At 56.4% G+C, this 25,093-nt stretch overlaps 1 protein-coding gene across 1 annotated transcript; it reads left to right on the forward strand.

Moving 5' to 3' along the window:
* The first annotated feature begins 3 nt into the window (after window positions 1-3).
* On the forward strand, window positions 4-24,225 carry VASH1 (vasohibin 1). The gene is made up of 7 exons (XM_020892302.2): window positions 4-1,707; window positions 10,698-10,786; window positions 12,039-12,095; window positions 13,648-13,722; window positions 16,352-16,733; window positions 18,601-18,713; window positions 20,015-24,225. Exons 1-7 carry the CDS (start codon window positions 1,405-1,407, stop codon window positions 20,085-20,087), a joined length of 1,092 nt encoding a protein of 363 aa, XP_020747961.1. The 5' UTR covers window positions 4-1,404; the 3' UTR covers window positions 20,088-24,225.
* Window positions 24,226-25,093: the final 868 nt, after the last annotated feature.

The raw sequence follows: 25,093 nt of genomic DNA on the forward strand, positions 1-25,093 counted from the left end.
CGGAGCGCATGCGCGGCGCGGGCCAGAGTCGAGCCGGGTGGGCGGCAGGCCGGCCGGGGACCCCGCCGCCGGCCTCTCGGTTGGCCTAAGCTTCGCCGGAGCCGAGACCTGCGCGGGGATCCGCGCGCGCGCGCGCGGCAGGCTGCTCTCGGCTCACTAGCGCAGCCCGCCCTCGCCGAGGCTTTGCCCCTCGGCTCCGGCTTCCTCCGCGGCCGTGGCTGCGCGAACCTCCAGGCTTGTTCTCCCCGCCCCGCGGTCCTGCCTCCAGCCCTTAGCCGGGGAAGGCGGGGGTGCCGCGGGAGGCCGAGCGAACAGCCGCTGAGCATCCTTTGCCCGTCGCGGCCGCGCCACCGCCCATGCTGCAGCCGGTCCAGGGCGGTGACACTGTGGCCGCAGCCCGCCGCTCGGTGACCCTACGCACCGCCCGAGCGTTCCCAGCTGAGCCCCGGGCCCGAGAGCGGGCCCCGCGCCCCGCGATGGCTCGGCTGGCGCAGCGCGGCGCCGGGTGCCCGGCATCCGCCCGCTGAGAGGCGCCGGGCTGGGGACCGGTGGGGCCTGGGCGCTCCCCGCTTCGCCTCCCCGCCGCGCCCTTCCCGGGGGGCTCCACTGCTCCTGCCCGGGGTGGGGGTGCGAGGGGACAGGAGACCGAGACAAAGCCCACTTTGTGCGGGGAGTTGGCGGCGGGCGTGGAATGTGCGCGTCGGCGCGCGCCCCCTCCCCGCGCCCCTGCCAGCTGCGAGTCTCGGATCCCAGACTCGTCGCGTCCGAGAAATCGAGCCCCATCGCCGCCCTCCGATCCGGGGGGTCGCGACCTCGGAGCCGACTCCCGGCCTGGAGTCTCCTGGGCCCCCCACCTCGGAACGCGCACAGGTGTGGGCGTGCGGTATTTTGTAGAGGAATTTGTTACTCTTCAAAAAACTGGGACCTGGGGCGCCCGGTCGGCGTGGGCACTCGTGCCCAAAGGGTAGAACCCTTTGGTGGCCGCAGATCTGAGCTGCCTGGCCTCAGTTTCCCTCCGGCTTTTCTCCTCGGGCAGCCCAGGCTGCTGTCCGGTATTGTTCTCGCTCTCAAAAGGGGGGTGCTTTGGTGAAAGCTGCCAAGTTGAGATGAAGTCTCTACATGCCGTTTTTCAAAAAGAACCAGGCTTCTAAGGTTCAGCCGGGACAACCAAGCCCCTCTGCCCAGCACTTCACTTTGAGGCACTGATTTTTTTCACCCTCCCATCAAGTAGTGTTTTATTGTACGGAGCCACGCCCTGGTTTCTTAAAGGTGCCCGGCGCTCTGTTTGGCCATGTGTTATCCCTGCAGCTGGTGTGTGGGAGGCCTCCTGTGAGCCACCTTTTTTTTTTTTCTTTACCCCTGCCTGCTGCTACGTCCTCCCACCCACCCGTCAAGGATTTGGGGATGCCAGGGGGGAAGAAGGTTGTCGGGGGCGGCAGTACCGGCGCTGCCCCCACCGCTGCAGCTGTCCCCTCTGGGGTCCGGCGTTTGGAGACCAGCGAAGGAGCCTCAGCCCAGAGAGATGATGAGCCAGAAGAAGAAGGGGAAGAGGACCTACGAGATGGAGGCATCCCCTTCTTTGTTAACCGGGGTGGGCTGCCTGTGGATGAACCCACCTGGGAAAGGATGTGGAAACACGTGGCCAAGATCCACCCCGATGGAGAGAAGGTGGCTCAGCGGATCCGTGGGGCCACGGACCTGCCCAAGGTGAGGTGTTTGCGTGGGGCTTGCCGGGTGGAGGAGAGCTAAGGTTTTAGTGACCTGGGGGCTTCCAGAGCCAAGTGCCACTTTTCCTGTTGGCGTTCAGAGCTACTGGCATGGTATAGTGTTAAAAATACAGATAGGTTGAACCTGTCCAGAACTTTTACTCAATTACCATTGAGGCTTTTTTGTGAGGTCCACATGCCTTTGTTTCTAGGATTGCCCTCCTCCATCTCTTAAAATGCCCATATGTTGTGGGCAGAGCAGCAGATAAACTTAATAACGCTAACGGGTGGCTTGACATTTTATTTGCTAAGCGCCAAGAGCAGTGGGCAGAGAGAGAATGAATGACTGAGGAGGGTCCAGGGTTTCAGATGTTGAGTAAATATTTTCATGTGTTTCACTGAATTCTCCAAGAGCCTTGTGCATGAAGTGCAGTTTGAGGACCCATTTTTACAGACAAGGAAGCTGAAAACTCAAGTAGGAACTCAGGGCTCCATAGGCAGTAAGTGGCAGGGCTGGGTCTCTACCCACCCCACCGCCGGTCTTCCGGTTCCAGGGCCTCTCCTCTGTAGGACATGAGGTTCCAGGGCAGTTAGAAGAGGGCCGTGGAGAGGGGCAAAGTTCAGGCATTTTTCTGTGCATTGCAAAAACAAAGTGCAGTCATTTTTCACGACGGCTGGCCTTCAGTTGTGTCACCATGAGGGCCGAGGCTGTCTCATTCATCTTTGTCTTCCCAAGGCCTCCTGTGTGCCTGGCACAGAACCGGCACTTGTAAGCATTTGTTGAATGAAAGAGTATTTGAAACGTTCTGTGCCCTATAGTACTTGGTGGAAAAACATGCCTGATTTTTTCTCCCCAAAGATATGGTTCAAGACTAGGGAAATACTCTCTCAAATGCAGAGACCTGAAATTCCCTAAGAAAAGTCAGTTGGCCAGAGGTCGGAGCCCTATGCTTATGCGTACTTGTCCAGGTAAGAAGGAAGGGACCAGAGAGAGTGGCAGTTAAGGTGGATTAGACAGGGAAACAGGTGGCCTGTTTTGTTCTCTTTTTACTAAGTTATTGGTAGAACCATCAGAGACTATCTTCTGGGACAAGCTGAATTCAGTCAACCCCCAGGTTGAGGGTTGAGCTACTGCCTTATATTTTCAAGGGAAATTGAATGTGGTTTGATTTTGAATGGCTACATAATCACCTTCTGAGCTAATTCAGAATTAACTAATTCCCTGTGGTTGGCCATTGTTTCCAATAATTTTTTCTTAAAATGAGCACTGTGGTGCCCATTCTACATACATTTGGGGACCCACCTCTGATTATTGGAGAAGGAAATGGCAACCCACTCCAGTATTCTTGCTTAGAGAATCCCATGGACAGAGGAGCCTGGTGGGCTACAATCCATGGGGTTGCAAAGAGTCAGACATACCTGAAACGACTTAGCAGCAGCAGCAGCTCTGATTATTTCCTTGAGATAAATTCCTGGAAGAGGAAATATGGCATCAGAAGATATAGACATCTGTTCCAATAACCCGCCTAGTTGTAAACTCAAGCAGACCCCTGTTGGAGCCACAGTTTTCTCGTCTGAGGTTGAGTGGTGTTGATTGTAGTGAAGTTAAATGAGACAAATGTGTTAAAGCATTTTTTTTTAATTTTGTTCCAGGTCTCAGTTGCACATGCAGAATCTTTTTAGTGTGTTGTGCAAATTCTGAATTGCTGCATGTGGGATCTAGTTCCCTGACCAGGCATCAAACCCAGGCCCCTTGCATTACCAGCACAGAGTCTTAACCACTAAACCACCAGGGAATCCCTGTGTTAAAGCATTTAAGAAACTGTAATGCTTCAGGCTGGTGCTGATTACTGGGTGTTCATTCCCTCTGTCCATGCCCTTCATCAGGAGGGGCAGCTAGGTCTCACTCAGCATTTGTCCCAGTGAAGCCAGAGCCACATGCTTCTCCCACATGAGCAAGTCAGGGATTAGCAGATGGCTCTCTAGCCATCCTGCTGATGTCTAAATCAGGCTCTGGGAGAGTGTGAATGGTCCTCTGAAGAACTGTCACCACTTCAAGGGACTAAAAACAAAATTGACGAGCTCATTAGCAGCTGGTCTTGTAATGTCATCTTGTCATCTTCAACCTTCATGCTTAGAAAAGAAACTAATGAGGGAATAACACTATTGTCTGTGGCAAGTTTCATGGCAGACATGTATGGTGGTCCTGAAGGGATTTTGTGAGATGATTGGGAAAATTGAAACTTCCACTTCTCAGTCAGTTCAATCTCTCGGTTGTGTCTGACTCTCTGCGACCCCATGGACTGCAGCAAGCCAGGCCTCCCTGTCCATCACCAACTCCCGGAGCCTACTCAAACTCATGCCCATTGAATCAGTGATGCCATCCAACCATCTCAAACTCTGTCATCCCCTTCTCCTCCTAGCGTCAGGGTCTTTTCCAGTGAGTCAGTTCTTCGCATCAGGTAGCCAAAGTATTGGAGTTGCAGCTTCAGCATCAGTCCTTCCAATGAATATTCAGGACTGATTTCCTTTAGGATGAACAGGTTGGATCTCCTTGCAGTCCAAGGGACTCTCAAGAGTCTTCTCCAACACCACAGTTCAAAAGCATCAATTCTTCGGCACTCAGCTTTCTTATAGTCCAACTCTCACATCCATACATGACCACTGGAAAAACCATAGCCTTGACTAGACGGACCTTTGTTGGCAAAGTAATGTCTCTGCTTTTTAATATGCTGTCTAGGTTGGTCATAGCTTTTCTTCCAAGGAGCAAGCGTCTTTTAATTTCATGGCTGCAATCACCATCTGCAGTGATTTTGGAGCCCAAGAAAATAAAATCTCTCACTGTTTCCATTGTTTCCCCATCTGTTTGCCATGAAGTGATGGGACTGGATGTCATGATCTTAGTTTTCTGAGGCCAACTTTTTTCACTCTCCTCTTTCACTTTCATCAAGAGGCTCTTTAGTTCTTCGCTTTCTGCCATAAGGGTGGTGTCATCTGGAGAACCTCTATACAGTCAGCAAAAACAAGACCGGGAGCTGACTGTGGCTTACATCATGAACTCCTTATTGCCAAATTCAGACTTAAATTCAAAAAGTAGGGGAAACCACTAGACCATTCATGTATGACCTAAATCAAATCCCCCTCCTCAAACCACAGGAAAAGTTGAGGGGGGAGGGGTTCTCCTCCACCTTGGCCCAGAGCAGGAGTCTTGGCCCCAGAGTCTGGGCAGAGTGGAGATGTCCAGGAGGCATCAGGGTCTGATCCCAGAGTGCCAGCAGTGTGGACCCAGCACTGGGCTGCCCCACCCTCACCCCCTGAGTGGCCCTGTCCCTGGAGCTAACACAGAGGCAATAGAGGTTGCACCGCAGTGGGACCAGGAGTTTGTGCTAAGCCACTTCAGTCATATCCAACTCTTTGTGACCCTCTGGACGGTAATCTTCCAGGCTCCTGTGTCCACGGCATTCTCCAGGCAAGTGGAGTGGGTTGCCACATCCTCCTCCAGGGGATCTTCCCAACCCAGGGATCAAACCCCCATCTCTTATGTCTCCTGCACTGGTAGGCAGGTTCTTTACCACTAGCGCCACCTGGGAAGTCCGCCAAGGGTATGGGGGACAGCATAATGTTGTTTTTTTTTTTCATTTAGTTTTATTAATTGGAGGCTAATTACTTTACAATATTGTAGTGGGTTTTATCATACATTGACATGAATCACATGGATTTACATGTATTCCCCATCCTGATTCCCCACTCCCACCTCCCTCTCTACCTTAGCATAATGTTTTAAAAAGACCAGGCAAGCCAGAATTCAAAATGCGGAGATTTCACATCAGAATCCAGATTTTTTGGCATCTTTCCAGAAAATGACAAGCTCTGAGCACAGAGAATCTGTGACCCCACATGGCAGCAGGCAGCCAGGGCTGAGGGCTGGTTCCCCTCCCCCAGGTGGCCTGAGACCCCCACCTGCTCCCTCTGTCTGCCTTCCTTGTTTATGTCACCTGTGTGGCCCCTGCAGGTGGTTGAGTCTGGGGTCCCCGCAGTGTAGTGTGGTAAAACATCGCATCCACCATGTTCAAATCCTGGGTCTCCGGGAAGGGACCCACGGTCCTTGCACCTCAGTTTCCTCAGCTCTAAAGTGGGCATAAGCACAATACCCACTTCTGAGGGGGGCACTGGGAGACATTGATGAAATAAAGCCTGTGAAGTGGGTGAGCTATAATGTGTACTCAGCAAATAGCGCCTGGAGATGAGGGTCCAGGAGACCACCCCACAGGCACTTTGGGGAGATGTCCTCTAAAAGGATGACACCAGTATGTTAACGGGCGACAGTTCTAGAAGGATCGCAGATCCAGGAGCCGCTTGTGTTCCTTTGTAAGACTGTCTCCTTGATGTCTCAAGCTGCCCCTTGTTTGTTTGTTTGTTTGTTTTAATTATTATTTATTGATTATTTATTTTTGGCTGTGCTGGGTCGTCATTGAGGCACCTGGCTTTTCCCTGGTTGTGGCACGTGGGGACTACTCTCTGTTACGGCACATGGGCTTCCCATTGCAGTGGCTTCTCTTGTTTCGGAGCAAGTGCTCTAAAGCGCTCAGGGCTTCAGTAGTTGCAGCATGTGGGCTTACTTGCCCCACGGCATGTGGGATCTTAGTTCCCGGAGCAGGGATCGAACCCACATCCCCTGCATCGGTAGGTGGATTCTTAACCACTGGACCACCAGGGAGATACCCTGCTACCACCTTTTTAAAAGCTCAGTGGCCACACATCCAGACCCAGCGGCCCAAGGTCTTCTGACTGCGGCTCCAGACACTGAGCTCCTGCAGAAGGTGAGTTTGGACATCCCTCAAAAAGGCAGCATTGCCGGCGTCCTCATGGGCTGACCAGTGTCTCTGACACGCCCAGGAATAACAGCGACAGTAGGCAGAGCCCGAGTCTCTGCTGTGTGCCAGTCCCTGTCCTCAGACCTGGCCTCGCAGTGTTTCATCTAGGCTCTGAGCTTGGTTCTGTTTTGGCACCCACTTGATAGGTGAGGTGTCTGAGGCATAGAGATGGTAAGGATCTTGCTGTCAGACAGTAAATGGTGGGGCTGGGATTTAGACAGCGATGGGCTGGTTCTAGGTCCAGGTCTGTCAGCCTCTAGGGTTTCTTGCTTCTTGTCCACACACTCAGCTGTAGGCTGCCCAACCTCCCCCAAGCCTCCTTTCTGTTCTAGACTGAGATGTACTCCACCAGGGAGAAGGCCTTAATAGAACTCAGAACATCAGGTGGTTCCTAGAGCAAACGTAACCCTTGGCCTTGGTGGCAGAGGGGGAGTCATTCCTGGATGGATCTGGGCCAATATCACTTTCCTCCACTGTACCCTGCTTCACCCTGCCGCTCTGCAGCAAGGGAGCATTTCTGGGCTCCTGGTTTGGGGTGGGGGTTGAGGGGTTGTCACCCCTCCAGCAGGTCTGGTTACTTGGATATACAGACTCTTGCCTGTTTGTTTTGTTTGTCTGAACATTCAGAAGAAAGATTCTGGCCTGTTGGTTGACATGAGTTAACATGTCACAGCTGTTAGACAGCTCCCTCCAGCTATGCCTCGGTGGTGGTGTCCTTTAAGGCCCTACTCGTGAATCCAGGATCTTTTTACACTTTTTCTGGAGCCCTTTAGTTCTTACAGAGCCTCCAGTTCCTGAGTCCTGTGCCTAGATGGCAGGTGATGCCCTCATGGGTACCATCCGGCCCTGGCCCAGGGCTGGCTTGTACAAGCTTGCTCAAAGGACTCTTGGACCACAGAGCCCTCCTTGTTTGAAGTGTCTCGGGGGAGGGTATACTTATACAGTCTCTACCCAAGCTCCTAGAAGTCACTAGATGCTCTCACGGGAACTGGAGATGACTTGCCTGGGACCTTCCACCTGAAAAATCCAGGTGCCTTGCTGTTTATAGTAAATAGTGCTGTCATTCCTCTGATTCCTCTCTCAGCCCACATCCTTGACCCAGGGAGTCCAGCCAGGCCCTCAGAGCATTCTGGAGCCTGTCTTGTACAGGGTGGCCAGGCAGGAAGACAGAGCACTCTCCGTTCGGGGCGGTTATCCCCCTGCTGATTTTAAGCGGTGGCCACAGTTCAGGCAGCAGTGGCATTACTTTGCCAACAAAGGTCCATCTAGTCAGTTCAGTTCAGTTCAGTTCAGTCGCTCAGTCATATATGACTTTTTGTGACCCCATGAACCGCAGCACACCAGGCCTCCCTGTCCATCACCAACGCCTGGAGTCCACCCAAACCCATGTCCATTGAGTCGGTGATTCCATCCAACCATCTCATCCTCTGTCGTCCCCTTCTCCTCCTGCTCTGAATCTTTCCCAGCATCAGGGTCTTTTCCAATGAGTCAGCTCTTCACATCAGGTGGCCAAGGTATTGGAGTTTCAACTTCAACATCAGTCCTTCCAATGAACACCCAGGACTGATCTCCTTTAGGATGGACTGGTTGGATCTCCTTGCGATCCAAGGGACTCTCAAGAGTCTTCTCCAACATCACAGCTCAAAAACATCAATTCTTCGGCACTCAGCTTTCTTTACAGTCCAACTCTCACATCCATACATGACTACTGGAAAAGCCATAGCCTTGACTAGATGGACCTTTGTTGGCAAAGTACTGTCTCTGATTTTTAATATGCTATCTAGGTTGATCATAGCTTTCCTTCCAAGGAGTCTTTTAATTTCATGGCTGCAATCACCATCTGCAGTGATCTTGGAGCCCCCAAAAATAAAAGTCTGCCACTGTTTCCACTGTTACCCCATCTATTTGCCATGAAGTGGTGGGACCAGATGCCGTGATCTTAGTTTTCTGAATGTTGATTTTTAAGCCAACTTTTTCACTCTCCTCTTTCACTTTCATCAAGAGGCTCTTTAGTTCTTCTTCATTTTCTGCCATAAGGGTGGTGACATCTGCATTTCTGAGGTTATTGATATTTCTCCCGGTAATCTTGATTCCAGCTTGTGCTTCCTCCAGCCCAGCGTTTCTCATAATGTACTCTGCATATAAGTTAAATAGCTGTCTAGTCAAGGCTATGGTTTTTCCAGTAGTCATGTATAGATGTGAGAGTTGAACTATAAAGAAAGCTGAGTGCCGAAGAATTGATGCTTTTGAACTGTGGTGTTGGAGAAGACTCTTGAGGGTCCCTTGGACTGCAAGGAGATCTAACCCGTCCATCCTAAAGGAATCAGTCCTGAATATTCATTGGAAGGACTGATGTTGAAGCTGAAACTCCAATACTTTGGCCACCTGTTGCCAAGAGCTGACTCATTGGAAAAGACCCTGATGCTGGGAAAGATTGAAGGCAGGAGGAGAAGGGGATGACAGAGGATGGGATGGTTGGATGGCATCACCGACTCAACGGGCATGAGTTTGAGTTGTTGGAGTTGGTGATGGACAGGGAGGCCTGGCGTGCTGCAGTCTGTGGGGTCGGAAAGAGCCGGACACGACTGAGCGACTGAACTGAACTGAACTGGCGGGGTGTGAAAGGGGAAGTAGCTGCCTCCAGACTGAGGTGTCAGCAGCTGGGGACTGCCCAGACCGGAAGGAGGGGGCCAGCAGGGCCGGGGAGGAAGTTCACGCAGAGTCCTCTCCTGGGCAGGGCTTTCTCCCTTGCGCCTCGGCCCTTTGGGACAAGTCGATGCCTGTCAGAGGCTGTGGTGCCGTCAGGAGTCACTGGTGTTTCACTTCCCTTCATGTCAGAGCCCCGGCCACTCCGGCTGTGCCCTCAGCCCAGCCCCCCGCATGCACCCTGCCCTTCCCTGCCTGTACAGATGGACGCGCTCAGCAACCCCCAGCTGCCGGGGGGTAGGCCGAGGCTGAGGGGCAGCAGGGTGGGGCCTCGTCATGCCGTTTGAGGAGCCCTGAGGCCACCTCAGAGCTGCCAGGGCTGGGAGCCAAGGGGGACCCCAGCGGGGTGGGCCTTGGACCTGGAAGGCTGGTTCCTCTCTACCCAGGAAAGCCCGACCCGTAACCCCAAGGACCTGGTGGGTGCTTCCCTTGGCTCCTGAGCCTCACTTGACTTGTTGTGGCCAAATTGCCAGCCTTCAAGCTCCCCAGGCCGGAGCGGGTGGCCTGGGGGCGCACACCCGGGTGTGGCTGCTTTTCTGACAACTGCTGGGTTGCCGAGGGATGACTCCAGGGGGCCACGGAGCCTAGCCTGACTGCCAGCACCTGGGCAGCCCACGCTGGGGGTTCCCAGTCCTCAGGGTGTCGGGCACGACACCCACCCCTTCCCACCACACCCCCACTCTCCCCACGACACCCTCTTCTCCCCATGTCTGGCCGGACTCTGGAGAGTCTCTTCCGCTGAGGAAGACTGTCCAGATGCCCAGTTAGCAGTGTTGTTGTAGGCGTGGCGCTGGCAGGACAGACAGGTATTGAAGGAGAGCCGGGGCTCCTGCTGCCTCCATGGAACCCTTCCAAAGTGCCTAGTCCACAGCAAGCCCTGTCCCAAACCACGTCCCCCCCGCACTTCCTCCTTCTTCCTAGGGGAGCAGGAAGGCCTGGTCACTGTGCTGTGATATGGGGGTGGGGTGGGGTGACACCCCCTGCCAAGGGTGCGTTCACTAGGGACAGGAACACCTGATCAACTTGATTTTGAACCAGAGTTGAACCCCAAACCCAAATGAACTTCACTTCAACCTTGACATTCCTGGGGACGCCTTAAAGTTCATGAAATGTAAAATTCCAGACAGTCAGCCTGTGTTTTTTTCTAAAATTATGAAAGAAGCATAAAATTGGAATATCAGCATAAGTTCCAGATCAGAAATGCCGTCAAGGGCTAGGAGGGTGAGGAGTGGCCAGTGGGGGGCTGGGGGCGTGGGGGGAGGGGTGCAGAGGAGAGAAGCTCAGTGGAGGGAGTAGCGGGGAGCTCCTCCACGGGACGTGGCTTCTCTGGGGCTGACCTGGGTGTCCGGCAGGCTGGAAGCTCCAGGGTGAGCCTCCCTCCGTGACCAGAGCTCTCTCTCTCCGTACCCAGATCCCCATGCCGAGTGTGCCTACGTTCCAGCCCTCCACGCCCGTCCCTGAGCGCCTGGAAGCCGTGCAGCGCTACATCAGGGAACTGCAGTATCCTCCGCGGTCAGGGTCGCGGCTGCCGTCCGGCTGGTCCGGAGCCGGCTGGGGCTTGTTTCCAGACAGGGTCAGAGGGCGCTGGGCCGAGCAGCCGCACCCCCCGACTCCAGGGGGTGCCATTCCCACGGCATCTCTGAACCCCCGGAGTCGTGTGCACACCGCCCGTGTCCTCCCGGGTATCGAAGCCGGTTTGTCTGATGAACACCACACCTGCTCTGGCCTCCCGGCCGCCCCCTTCCTCCTCTGTGTGACAGGGTCAGTGTCTCCTGACTGACCCACTGGTGGAAGCCTAGTCCAGGTCCGCCAGCCCAGACCTCCTCTGCTGAGCCTCCAGGGCCAGCAGAGAGAGAGGCGGGGGAAGCTCCCTTGGGGCTGTTTAAAAACTGGTCTAAAAGAGGTGTGTGTTGGGGGAAAGGGTGTGTGTTGAGGGAAGGTAGCAGGTAGATGGAGGAGAAAAAGGAGTTTTATGCTCCAGGAGACAGCTTCCACATCTTGGCCGTATCCCCTACTTCTTCACCTTTTTCCTCCCTGGCAGGAAGCCAGCTGCCCAGCATGGGGAAAGCCTTGGGACACCCCCAAGCCCGGGATTCCCCTGTGTCCCTGAGCTGAGCCTCTTCTGGGCCCTGCCTGGAACTCTTCCACCTGGGCTCCCCCTGACCCTCCTATCTGCTGATTCGGTGCTAGACAGCAGGACCCCTAAGGGCCAGGCATGGGTCCTGAGCAGAAGAAGAGTAAAGCTGGTTACTGAAAATTGGGTCCAGCCCAATTTGGGGGGGAGAGGGTAGGGGGCAGAGATGGGGACTGGTGGCCCAGCGAGGGACTGGTTGGCTTGGGAGCAGCACCCAGCAACAGAGCTGTGTAGGAATCCCACTCCAGCCTTCTCCCATCCGTTTGTGCTGTTTCTCACCAACTGGAACATGCAGTACTGCTGAGAACTGTCCACGGCTCAGGCGTCTCTCCCGGCCCTGGCCAGCCTGGCTGCCTGCTGCCCGGCTCCCTTCCTGGGAGAGGAAAGCTGGGAACAGAAGATGAGTGAGGACAGAGGGGGGCCCTGTGGGGGAAGGAGCTAGCGGCGTGCTGTGCCCTCCTCTCCCTTCAGACGATCACGCCCTGAACATCCTCCTGGGCACTCTCCAGAAGCACTCTGGGAGGTCCTTACCCAGCCTGTGCCCCCAGGGTCTGGATGGGGGCAGAGGGACACACCTCTTCCAGATCAAGCCAGAGAGCCCTTAACCAGCACCCACAGGTACAATCACACAGGGACACAGTTCTTTGAAATTAAGAAGAGCAGACCTCTGACAGGGTAAGTATGGGGAGCACAGGTCCCTCTGCACCAGGTCACAAGGCCTGGTCTGGTTGGAGCCCCTCGGTCACCTGTGGGTGGAAGCTTATCAGGCAGGCAGGGACTCTTCCCAGGGGAGCCCGCCAGCAAAGCAGGTACCACCGTGTGACCCTCCTTAGGATGTCCTAAAGAGGGGACTCTGGCCAAGATGGGCAGCCAGGGCTCCCTTGAGGAAAAGGAACCCCAATATCCATGCTGAGCCAAGAAAGGGAACGCCAGTATCCATGCTGAGCCAAGAGGGTGATGGCAGCCCACCCTTGGTGATGACAGGATGGTCTCAGGTGGATGTCTGTGTGTGAGCCTCATCTTCCTTTTAGGAGAGGTGGGCCTCACAGGAGAGTCCTCCCCCTTCTCTCTGTTCCCTGGCATCACCCCAGTTACCTTACTGGACTCGCTTCTGGTCATTTGGTACAAGGCCCAGTGTTTGAGCGGGAGGGACCCTACTGGGGAGAAAACTGCATATCTCACTTCCCATTCTGCCCCCCAAGTGTAGACCCCCGGCTGGATTCACCCCATGGAAACCCTTAGGGCAGAGTAGAGTGGAGAGTGAATAGCACAGGTGGGTCTGGGGGCTCAGCCCAAAGCTGTCTACAGGTTTAAAACCCTGTGCTTTTATGAGGAATGTGAATTTTACATCGTGCTCCACGTATAATCAACCCATGATCACTTCCTTATGAAAAATGTTTGAAATGGTTTATTAGCTAAATTACTTAATCACCCCTTCTCTGAGCCCTTGGGGGGAGTGCAGCCTTCCTCACCCCAAAGCTTTGCTCTTGTCCGGTGCCTGCTGTGTGTGCGGGACCAGCTCCAGCCTCATGGGACGGAGGAGTCTGACACCCTCCCCTCAAAGCCAGTGGCCAGGATGCATTCCCAGACCCAGGGGGCAGCATTAGGTAAGGAGGGAGGAACCAGGCTTCAGAGAGAGTCTGTTTTAAAGTGGCCTGAATTCCATGTTCAAGACCAGGCAGAGGAGTCACTGGGCAGCTAACTGCCTGAGACCCCGTGTCCAGTCTCCAGGGAGCTGGCCAGCCGTGGGCGAGCAGTTACTACAATTAAAGATTCTTCAGAGAAGTCATAGTTGGGTCAGGGGTGTCCACTGTGCTCCAAAGAAACAAGGTCAGTGCCAAGGTCTCCGGCATCTTTGGCATGCTACCCCATGCACTCCCCAAACACCATCTTTACAGGAGGCCCCCAGCCCAGTGGCTTTCAAAGACCTGCCTACCACTGCACACCACCCCCCAACCTCCCTCCCCTCCAGAGGACTCTGGAGCAGGGCTCTGAGGGAAGAGGGAAATGCAGGGACAGAAGGGGAAGGGGCCTCTTTGCTTACTTTCCGTGGTTGTCTCTTCTCCCTCCCCTTAGGCTCAGGAAGGATGTGAGGGGGAGGTGCTGGGCCTGAGCTGAGGCGGCTTGGAAGGCAGGGGAGTCTGTCCATCTAGTCTACCTCCCGATGCTCCTTCACCAGAAGGGACTGGAGCCTTTTTCCTCATGACTCTGCCTTCCTCCCCCCCAGGCTGATGGACCTGGCCAAGGAAATGACCAAAGAGGCTCTGCCAATCAAATGCCTGGAAGCGGTGATCCTGGGAATGTATCCTTCCTCTGAGAGGCCTGAGAGGGGGCAGCCACCTCTCACACCTCCAGGGCCATCTTCCTCCTCTGGAAGGGGCTTCCCAGCTCCCTTTCCCAGAAGTCACAAACTTGGCCCCAAAGTGAAGGAGTTTGAGGGGAGTCAGTCTCTTGCACCTCAGTTGGTAACTTCCGAGGCTTACTGGGAAGTTTTTTTTTGAGCAGTGGACACAGTGACCCTGTTCTCCAAACCACAGATCGGGGTTCATCGTCTCATAAAGCTGCTGTGCTATTTCCAAGAACCAGAGAGTCTGGGAGAAGCAGGTTGGATGCCCAACTGTTGGCATTTCCAGGACATGTGGATCTGTGGAGATGATGCACATCCCCTGATCTTTAAATGTAAAACTGCATATTTAAGAAAAATCAAGATTTCTCAGTCTCTTCCCCACCCAAAGGGCAGAACTAGGACCTATAGCTAGATCACCAGAGTAGTTAGGTAGCATAGACAATGCCCCTAGAGGGGGCACCCAATATCCCTAGTTAAAGCAAAGTTAGGAGACTGGTATATGGCCATTTCTCTGCTGTAAATGGTTCCTGCTTGAATCCTACCTTGTTTATTACAGAAAATTTTAACCTCATATAAGCATAAATTAACATAGTGCAGCCCATGTGCCCATCACTCAGTTTTACCAATTCAAGGCCAGTCTTAACTCATCTCTGCCTACCCCACACTCTTCCCTGTACCTACCAAGGCTTTTAAATATTCCATCTCCCACTCCCGGAGTAGGCACTGGGCTCTGTGCCCAGCAGGGTGAGGGGGCAGGTGCCTAATGGAACAGAGAGGAGTCGCTCGTTCAGACAGGTCAGGGAGAAGACGACAACGCTCACAGGCCAGGAGCGCAGCTTCTCTGAGGGGGATCAGATCCCCACCCCTATAGACATACCTGCCTTAAACTGTACACAGAGACTGCAGGGGTGACCCCCCAGTCCTCCTCCCTGAGGGCTAATCCCACTGTGGCAGTCCTTTGCTGCCCAAAGGGACCCACCAGCATTGCCTTGTCCAAAGGGTTCTCTGCTGGGACGAGTGTGAGGCCAGCCCAGGGACTCCAGGCTGCTGCCAGCGCCTCCTTCACCACCCCACGTTTGCTTCTCCTTCAGGACCACGCTCCAAAGTGGAGGTTCCCACCCCCTTGTAGGAGGGACACCCTGCTCCCCTCCCCGTGAGCATATAGAGAAGCTGGTCCAGACGGGATCACATGGTCCCAGAGGCCTTCCAGGGGTTACCTGCTGGCTTGTGGGCAGGAAGAAAATAGGAGTAGCTCCCCATCTGGACGGGACATCTCCCTGCTGTCCCCATAGAACTGCCACAGCTCCCTTCTGAACACGTGGTGCGCACTGTACTAAGTCTGTTCCCAGTCTCATCCTCACCGAACTCAGAGCCTGCACCTGGCTCACCTGTGTTCCCAGTCATTTGCTTGCAAGGAGTCAGGCCTGGTCAGCATCACAGTGACTGTGCACAGACTGCAGGGTCAGGCCAGCCTGGACCTGAATCCTAGCTCTGCTGCATCCTCACTGTGGCCTCAAGCAAGCTCCTTAGCATCTCTGGGCCTCGGAGTCCTCTTCTGCAGAAGGGAACAATGGCAATCCCATCCCACAAGTTTGTTAATACAGTTAAACAACCAGGTGCACGTTGGACACTGGATGCAGTGTCTACCTGGTCTGTACGCCAAGCTTTTATCCTGTCCATCTCATTCTACCCATTTGTTCAAAAAAGAGTTTTGAGTGCCTATCATGTGCCATGTCTGTGCTGGGCCCCAGAGATACAGTAGAAAAAAAAAAAATGACAGACAAGGTGGTCCCCATTAAAAGTTTATATTCTAGCCAGGGGGACAAAAAGTAAGCAAGTAAACCAAGAAATAAGAAAAATAATACAGATTGTGGTGATGTGCCACGGGGAACATAAGGACAGCAGATTTGCTTTAGGAAGGGAGGTCAGCGGTCCCAGCCAAGGCTGAGGCCTGAGAAGGAGCCAGGAGAGCCCAAGGAGCCGCCAGAGAGAAGAGCGGGTGTAGACGGTCCTCCGTGGAGGTTGGAGTGGACAGCTGACTGCCTCCCAGGCCACCAGCAACCTTGGTTTTATCGGAAGAGCAGGAGGCACGATATCTACGCATAGAGGGGTGGGGGCGGTGAGAGAAAAGGAACAGGATTGTGCCTCTGTGATGCACACATGTGCATCAGCAAGTGTGAAAGGAAGGGCAGGGGGAGGAGGGAGGTGAGGGGGAGACAGACAGACAGACAGGCAGGCTGGTGGATGGAGGGCCTCACACTTACCTCACCCCATCACTCTGGAAGGCCGGGCAGTTGAGGGTGCCTTGTTCACTGTTACTTGGTGAGCTCTGCTCGCAGTCATGGCAGCAGCCGGTAATCATTGAGCGCCTACTGTATGCTGGGCCCAAGCCTGACGACAGGGTGTGGATGAGCAAGACCCGTCGTCCGCACTGGGGAGCCAGGGTCCGCACTGGGGAGATGGGTCCGCACTGGGGAGCTGGGGTCTGGGGCGGCTCATACAGCCCCTCCTGGGTGGGGTGCGCGGGGTGGTACCGCCCCGCCCCTGCTTCTAGCCGTTTCCTTAGCTACGCTGGCCCGGCCAGTTACCTCACCAACAGCATGCCCACCCTGGAACGCTTCCCCATCAGCTTCAAGACCTACTTCTCAGGGAACTACTTCCGCCACATCGTGCTGGGGGTGAACTTCGGGGGTCGCTACGGGGCGCTGGGCATGAGCCGGCGCGAGGACCTGATGTACAAGCCGCCAGCCTTCCGCACGCTCAGCGAGCTCGTGCTGGACTACGAGGCCGCCTACGGCCGCTGCTGGCACGTGCTGAAGAAGGTGAAGCTGGGCCAGTGCGTGTCCCACGACCCACACAGCGTGGAGCAGATCGAGTGGAAGCACTCGGTCCTGGACGTGGAGAAGCTGGGCCGCGAGGACTTCCGCAAGGAGCTGGAGCGGCACGCCCGCGACATGCGGCTCAAGGTGCCTGCGCACCGCCCTGCCCAGGGCATCCAGGGGCTGGGCAGGGGTGGAGGGGAAGGATGGGGCTGGAAGGGCAGAGGTGAGAGGTGGAAGGGCAGGAGTGGGGATGAAAGGGGTGGGGGCAATGGAAATGTAGGGGTGGAGTGAAAGGGCAGGGGTGGAGATGCCACTTCCTAGAGGCTCGCTCTTCCAGGGAAGTCCGCTCTTGCTCCCCCATCTTCCCAACCCACCATCCCCACCATCCCCATCCCACCTTCTCGGGAGAGGTGGAGCCAGACGTTGGGGAGGTGAGGGTAGGAAGTTTCTGGGCTTCGCTCACAGGTCACTGCTGATGAGACAGCCACCTCAGGTGGGCAGCCCTGGGGAGGCTCTGGTCGGGCCACAGGGGAGCTGGGTTTGGGCCTAGGCAGGGGTGCTGCCATCCTGGTTGAGGGACTGCAAGTCAAGGCTGGTGGGGAGTCATGACCTGTCTGGAGGGAGTGGTATCGTGTGGGCCAGGCGGCAGCTTCCATCACCCCTGTCATCCCGACTCTTGACCTCCAGCCCCGGGGGGAAGTCAGGAAAGGGAAGCGGGTCAGACAGTGGGGAGACAAGGAGGGACGGCTCCTTCTCCCTCTTGGCTGGCCGCAGTGAGCAGGGGTCATGGTGGATGCGGGGGTGCTGCTGGACCCAGAGTAGTGAGCTGAGATGCTTGCCCCCAGAGCCTTTCAAAGTGAGCCAAAGCTTGGCCTCTCTCTGGGTCCCCCTGGACTTGTGGGGGGCCTTCCGTGGGGCCTACCAGCCCCTCCCCTTTGCCCAGCCTCTGCAACTCCGCGCTCTGCCTCTCCTGGCAGCCTGGGGCCACAGCCGTGACCCTGGCAGTTTCATGTCCACTGTGGCTCCCCAGGACCCCAGGAGGGCTGCAGCGGGCAGGGGAGGACACTGAGGTGCCGGGAGCCCAGAGACTTGCTTGCAGCCTGTGGGCGGCAGATGGGCCGGGGGCTCAGTCTCCGGATAGGGAACCTAGGCACATCACAGGTGCTTTCAGGAATCTGGCCACCCTGCCCTGCCAGCCCCCAGACCAAGACCAGGGGTGACAGCGACGGTGCCTTCCTTCCCCAGGGCAGCAGCAGACTGCAGGTGACCCCGCTGCTTTCGGGAGCTGCCCTTCTCCATCCTCTATCTGGTCCTCCCCGCTGGTCCTCCCCTGTGGAGGTCTGGGTGCCCAGCTGCCCGAGTATCACTGCACCTTCAGGGGAGCAGGCTGGATCTAGAGCTGGAGCCAGTATTACCTAACTTCAGGTGCTGTGTTTCCCAATCCGCTTGGTGCTTCAGACCTCCCACGTTATTTGCACCACCACCCTCCAACACCCATCCTGTATACCCCACGTTTTGAAAATTCAGCTCAAAGGGACTGTGTCGCCTAAGTTCACTTGCTCCCCCCACTTCCTTTATCCCCCTTCATCAGAGATGTTGCCACTAGTCTGAGCTTCTGATTAACTGGAGATAACCTGTGTCACCTGTGGGTCTTTGGGCTCCCAGCCCCAAGCTCAGACACAGGCTGCTTCTCCAGCTTGCCCCTCTGCCCGGCCTGGGTAAACACTCCTTTTCTCAGGGGCCATCATGAACCCTCCCCAGTCACTGCTGCCCACGTCCATGCTGTTTCAGGGGCTGATGGGGTTTGGGCCGCCCTTCTGTGGAACCCCCGAGGCGCTGGCCACTTTAGCGCCCGGGAAATGGGTTCAGGAAGACCCCAAGTGAGCGCAGAGCAGGGCTTGAGGCTTCCTGGGCCCTGTCCAGAGCAGTTTTGGGGCTGGTGGCTCCATCAGGACAGGACAGGATCTGGGGCAGTCCTGGAGTGAGTCTGTGTGCCTTCCTCCCCACCCAGATCGGCAAAGGGACCGGCCCTCCGTCTCCCACCAAGGACCGGAAGAAGGATGTGTCCTCCCCACAGCGGGGCCAGTCCAGCCCCCACCGCAGGAACAGCCGAAGTGAAAGGCGGTGAGCCCTGGGTTTCCCCTTGCCTGGCGGGGGGGATAGGGAGGGGGTAGGTGCACAAAAAGTCTTCATCCTTTCTGCTCATCTTCCCCTCCCTCTGATCTCCCCCCAAGCTCATCACATTCCCACCCTTCTCTTTGTCTTCCCCACTGGAGAGAACCTGGGAGGGTGGGTTTGTTCGTATGTTGATACAGCCACGATGAAGTCCCGTTTCTCCAGGGAGAGGACATCCCTGGCCCACCGGTTACCCTGTGTGGGCACCCTGGTGCCCAGCAGAAGGCCCCCGGGGAAGGTCCGAGGCCACCACCGCAGAGCTGCAGAATGGGCTCTGGGGGAGGGAGGGTAGAAGGCGGGGGCCCAGCCAACAGTGAGCTCTTCCAGGAATATTGCCGGAAAAGGCTTAACCTCAGGTGGCAGCCGGTGGATGGCTTTGAGCGTAACCTTTGTCCCTCCGAGAGTCAGTGGGTTTTGCCTGTAACCAGATGGCAGAATCATTCTGATAAAACGCCCGGTGGCCTCATCAGATCTGTCTCCTCCATGTCAGTCTGGTTCTTGCTTTAAAGGTCATTCTGGAGACCCCTCCAGGTTATATGGGATTCCCTGGTGGCAGAAGCATTCTGATAAAACGCCTGGCGGCCTCATCAGATCTGTCTCCTCCATGTCGGTCTGGTTCTTGCTTTAAAGGTCATTCTGGAGACCCCTCCAGGTTATATGGGCTTCCCTGGTGGCTCAGATGGTAAAGCATCTGCCTGCCGTGCAGGAGACCTGGGTTTAATCCCTGGGTCAGGAAGATCCCCTGGAGAAGGAGATGGCAACCCACTCCAGTAATCATGCCTGGAACATCCCATGCATGGAGGAGCCTGGCACACTACAGTCCATGGGGTCACAAAGAGTCGGATACGACTGAGCGACTTTACTTTTTCACTTTTCTGGAGACACCTCTCTGGTGTAAAGGGCACCTCGCTGCCTCCCATAGCCAGCCTCCTTCACTTTGACCTGGGAGGCTCTCAGAGAGAACACAGGACCCCTCACAGGGATTCACTGTTACTTCATTACTTAACCTGCAGCCAGAGTGAAGAGCAGTAGCCCATGAGTGTGGGGCCCACTCAGGCCTGCAAGGGGGGTCAGGGTTTTCCAGAAACGCACTTCCATGAGGACCCTTCCTGCTGCATTTGGGACACCTTGGAGAATGGAGAGGCGGGAGCCAGCGGTGGCGGGGGACAGCCACCCCTGGATCCCTCCTCTCCCACCTCCCGGAGGGGCCGCTCACCCCTTCCCCCTCCTCTGTTCTCTCCTCCCTGCAGGCCTTCCGGTGAGAAGAAGCCTTCAGAGCCCAAAGCCATGCCAGACCTCAATGGGTACCAGATCCGGGTATGAGGCGGGTGGCAGCACCCCCTGCCTCGCCCACTTCGGGGGGGACCAGCATCCTCCAGCCAGACCAGCCTCGCTCCCGGGGAACGCGGGGCTGCTGACGGGGCGAGCGTGTCGCAGCTCAGCCTCCCAAGCTGCTGTCCCTCCGCTGGGCCAGGCCCTCTTAACTGTGGACCAGGAGGCAGTGAAGAGTTGAATTCTGAGGTTTTAACTTGATAACCTGAAATTTAAAGTATTGGGAAAAAGAAAAACTTAAAAACTAGTGGATCTGGCCAGTGACCGGAAGGCCAATGCTTAGAAGATTCTAAGTGTCGCGGGGCCGGGTGAGGAGGGATTGCTGGCTCTGGCTGGTACCCTTGCCCGTGTGTCTGGGGTTTGGGTCCATCCTCCCCGTGGGAAACCTCCCAGCTCTGCTTGGGCCGTGGTGGGATGCGGGAGTGATGTTTCTCCAGTCCTCTCTGCCCTGGCAGCGTTGTGACCCAGGGAAAGGAAAGCAGGGTAGGAAGCGCCCCGAGAAAGGTCTGCGTGGTCCATATCGGGAGCTTAGCACAGGCCCCATGTGCCACAAGAGCCAGAGTGTGTGGCCCAGGAGGGCCCCCATGCCCTTGGAGCCCCACGGACAGCGCTGTGTGGGCGGGCACTGCCCAGTGCTGGGATGCGCTGGACGAGAGTCCGGGAGAGAGCCGCTGGGGGAAGGAGTTCCCAGACCCCTCTCTGGTCCCCTTGCTCAGCCCAGCTCTGCCTGTTGCTGCAGCTGGGGCCTCCCTGCAGAGGGGCCGGGCTTGGCCCGGGGCCCAGAGAGGCATGGGCTCGGCGTGACTGTGGGGAACCAACAGACCTGGTGGGTCCAGGAACCATGGCGGAGGATGAGGTGGGACCCTCAGGCCTGGGTCGGGAGGCCCCCAGGGACTGCTCCCCCTTCCTGTTACCTCAGCCCCTGCTGGGGAAATGAAGACCAGGCCACAGAGGCTTGTATCCCAGCCCCTGCTCTCCTATTCAGCAGCCTGGCTTAGGTGTGGAAGGCCCAGCATGATAGGGCCTGGGGCATGAGGCAGCTCGTTAGGGAAGGGCCTGAGCTGCTGGAGTCTGCACCGCCTGCCTGGCGGGCAAGGGAGAGGTTGTGGAGAGAGGTTGGTGGAACTGGAGGAATGTTCTGGAGGCTCAAGCAACAGAAGAGGTGGAAGGCAAATGGTTCAGGGTGGCCACTGGGGAGAAGCAGAGCCCAAGAACTGGGGGGTGTAAGTGAGAAAAGAAGGTGAGAGAGAGTTTAGAACCAGGCGGCCTTGGGGAGTAGTGAGTTCCCCATTGCTGGAGGTATTCAAGCAAAGATTAGATGGTTGCTTGTCATCTAGAAAGCTATAGATTGGACTTAGGTTACGGAAGGATAACTGAAGGAGATGACCGTTTAAGGTTTCTTAATACTGAGAGGCAACTGTCAGTAAGGTTACCTAGGGACTGAGGGCCTAAAAGAGGAAAGAGCACAGAGCCCAGAGTTGTGAACTCAGATCCCCCCGGGGCCGAGCAGCTGATTGAAAGGAGGGCTGCAGGGCTGGGTGGGGACTGTGGCCAACGAAGGAAGGTGCAGCCTCAGCCGCTGCTGGTCTGCGGGTCTAAAGGCAGGCCCTGTGTACCAGATGGCCAGATGTTTTTTCATTGCAGAATTCTGAATTTTTACGTGAAACATGCAGATTTTTAAATGTTGGCAATCAAGTCAGAAAATTTAAAAGCCCAACACGAAAAAGAATGACAGTCTGTAATCTTAAGAGAGTAGCAAGGACTTGGGCTGGGGAGATGGATGCACTGAGATGGCGTGGAGATGGAAGGAATGGAAGTTCTAGGCACCCCAGAGCAGGCTGGACCAGGGCAGTGTCCTCGCCATGGCGGCTGCTCCCAGATGGGCAGCTGCCTCCTTCCCACTCGACTCTCCCTGCAGACCAGAGACACTCAGCCATGTCCAACTCTTTGTGACCCCATGGACTGTATGTAGCCTACCAGGCTCCTCTGTCCGTGGGATTTCCCAGGCAAGAATACTGGAGTGGGAGGCCATTATCCTTCTCTAGGAGATCTTCCCAACCCAGGGATCGAACCCGGGTCTCCCGCATTGCGGGCAGACACTTTACCGTCTGAGCCACCAGGGGAGAGGGGGGTGGAGTGGAATAGAAACAGTGCCGTTCTCAGTCTGCTGGGGAGATGGATGAGGCCTGAGGAGCCGAGAGAGGGAGAGATGGAGACAGGATGCGTCTGCTGGCGCGGGCGCCTGCCAGGGAAGGCACCGGGCTGGCAGCTCTTCAGACCAGCAGCTCTTGGCCCAGAGTCAGGCCAGGCAGAGAAGCCGGCTGCTCACTCCCTTGGGTTCCTCCTGGCTCCGTGGGCCCTTGGCGAGGTGCCTAAGCTGCCTGCTGGGCTACATCACGGCCAGAGCAGTCCAGGGGCCACTGTGAGCCCCAACTCAGCCTCCCGTCCCATCCTAGTTTTCAGGAGGTGGGGGTGGTGTTCACACCTTCACCTGGGGCAGAGATGGATCCAGTTGGGAGGCATGAGGCTGAAAACGGGGCATTTTGTGGGTGTGGAGGCAGGTGCCTTGTGATGTCCCCCCGGCAGGTGGACCACAGGGCTTGAGGGTGAGTTATGACGGGGGGCGCTGGGGTCAGGGAGACGTGGGGGAGAGCTGCCCCTGGCACGGGAACCCAGCGGGGTGCTCTGGCCCCCCAGCTCCCTCCTGAGCCCCTTGGGGAGAGGAAGCAGAATGCAGCCCCAGAACGCAGCTGCTATCTGCTGGGGGAGGAGCCGACACCCCCACCGAGAAGCCCCTAATACTCCCTCCCCCTTTCCTCGCTGAGACCTCGGGCCTGTGGACACCCACGGGATACAGCGGTGCTTTTTTAATTTCTTTTATAACACATTTCACATATATGTAGCAAGCCCTCCTCCCCTCCTGGGCGTGTTTACACAGGCTCTGCTCCGCGCGCGGGGCCGGCCTGGCTGCAGAGTTTCTGGGGAGGCAGGGGGCAGGGACTTGGGGCCTTAGTCACCATTGTCAGCATCACCTCATCTCACTTCCCGTGAGGGACCAGGCCCGGCTCCTCCGGACTCAGGGCTGCCTCCCAGCACTGTGTAGGCTCCTCTGTCCCTGGGGCTCGGGGCTCCTGGCTGGGGAGGGGTCAGGGGAGGTCAGAGAAAGCTGTGTGATGGAAGGTGGGCCAGCATGGCGGGATAGTGACTGCTCCCCAAGGCCGGGCTGCCTATGCTCTGTGTGGGCTGCCGGGTCAGAACACTGGGAACCTGTCCCACCCACTCACACCTGCCGCTCCTCTCCTTCCCGTGGCCTCAGCAGTCACCATCTCCTGGCCCATCTCAGCAGCCACCCCATCCTTCCTGAGCGTGGCCAGGTACGGAGAACTGCACCTCCCACCCCTAGGTGCCAAAATGAAGCCTAGGGCCAGGGTTCTGAGCTGCGGGGAGAGCCCGAGTTTGGCCACGTCTGGTTTCTGGCCCTGGGTCATCTCACACCATCCCCCTGCCACTTCCAACTTGGACTTGACTTCTGGCCCAGGGACCGGGTCTCCTGACCAGGAGTGTGCCCAGAGGCCTGTGTGCCTGGGTCCCTGCCTGGGTGGTTTTCAGCTTAGCTTTGTTGGCTTCCCCCAGGCCCACCCTCTGGCCTCGAAGTACAAGGAAAGTCTGAGCTGGGGGCCTAGCCTATGGACTGTGTCCTGAGTGCCAGAGCCCCACTGTGTTGAACTCCCCACCTCCCTCGTCCCACTGAGAAACCAGGGAAGGGCAGGGAGGTGCTCTGAAAGAGGGGTGCATGGGTGGGCGGGGGGGTCTGACCCCGACCAGGCAGGGCTGGCCGGGTGCTAGCTGCAAGTCTGTCAGTATTGACCACCCTCCTCACCCCATCTTGGTGTTCCAGAGTCCCAAGTTTCCCTTTTTCTTCCAAGTCTGATGAGAGGAGAGATCGGGTGTGCTTGGCCTGGGGCTTGGTGATGGTGTTGGCTGCCCTGTTGTACTGGACTTTGTTGTTCTTCTCATATCAGTATTGCCCCCCCCCCCCCTTTCCCTTTTACACTTCGTCTCATTCCTGTTCTCACTTTTTCCTTGAATAAAGTCTCCCTCCAGCTCGGCTGTGTGGGCTGGGCAGAGACCACAGCCTGTAAGCCTTGTCTTCTTCCCTCCGGGAGCTGGGGCTGCAGCCGCCCCACCCGCCAGTGTCAGCTGCGGCAGCTCCGGGGGGGTAGGGGGGTGGGAGGGGAACCTGACCAGAGGTTGAAGGGAGCCCCAAACCAGTCATCAGGACACCTCGCAGCCCCGGCAGTCATGATGAAACTTCTGGGGTCCCAGACGGTCACACCCCTCAGCCTGCTGAAGCCACTCAGCCCTTTTTACTCCTCATTTGGAAGATCTTTCCTGCTGGCTGTAAAAGAAGCCCTTTCTCCTTCACACAGCCAGTTCAGCCCCCGGGAGGCCCCCGGGCGCATTCCAGAGCACGGCTCTTCCTCTCCTAGTCCCCAGCCGTCCACCAGGAAGGAAAGAGGAGGAAGGCTGGGTGTTCTCCTGGGAGAGGAGGCTATTTCAGAAAACCATAGCAACAGGGATCTCAGGTCCCTTCTCTTCACGGTCGCCAGTGCAGAACCGATAGTGGTTAAAGACACAACTTTGGAAACCACCCCTTGTTCTACCTGTTACCCCCTTCTTCCTCTGCATTGTCCGTCCAGCCCTGGACCTCTTCCCATGCTTTAAGGCAAGTCCAAACAATTGCAACCTGACCTGCACAGAGGCACCTTTTCACCTGTAACCCTTGCTCCCTACTTCTCTGCCCTCATTTCGTTCAGCTTAAGAGGAAACCCTAGACTTAGGAGGAGGGAGCATATTTCCCACTTCTTATTCCAGCCAATCCCCAAAAAACCCTGAGACTTGTCGTCTAGCACAGCAGGAGTCCCTCACTTTCCGGAGTGTTGTGGTGAGGCATGGCCACTGGGAAGAGGAGAGGTGGTCTGCTGGAATCCATGGTC

Source organism: Odocoileus virginianus, chromosome 6, assembly GCF_023699985.2.
Source record: "Odocoileus virginianus isolate 20LAN1187 ecotype Illinois chromosome 6, Ovbor_1.2, whole genome shotgun sequence".
Taxonomy (NCBI): Eukaryota; Metazoa; Chordata; class Mammalia; order Artiodactyla; family Cervidae; genus Odocoileus; species Odocoileus virginianus.

Coding starts and splice junctions, on each gene's coding strand:
- VASH1 (XM_020892302.2), top strand. CDS start 1,405: ATGCCAGGGGGGAAGAAGGTTGTCGGGGGCGGCAGTACCGGCGCTGCC. Junction 12,096..13,647: donor AAGAGCAGACCTCTGACAGG/GTAAGTATGGGG, acceptor CCTCCCCCCCAG/GCTGATGGACCTGGCCAAGG. Junction 13,723..16,351: donor GAAGCGGTGATCCTGGGAAT/GTATCCTTCCTC, acceptor TGGCCCGGCCAG/TTACCTCACCAACAGCATGC.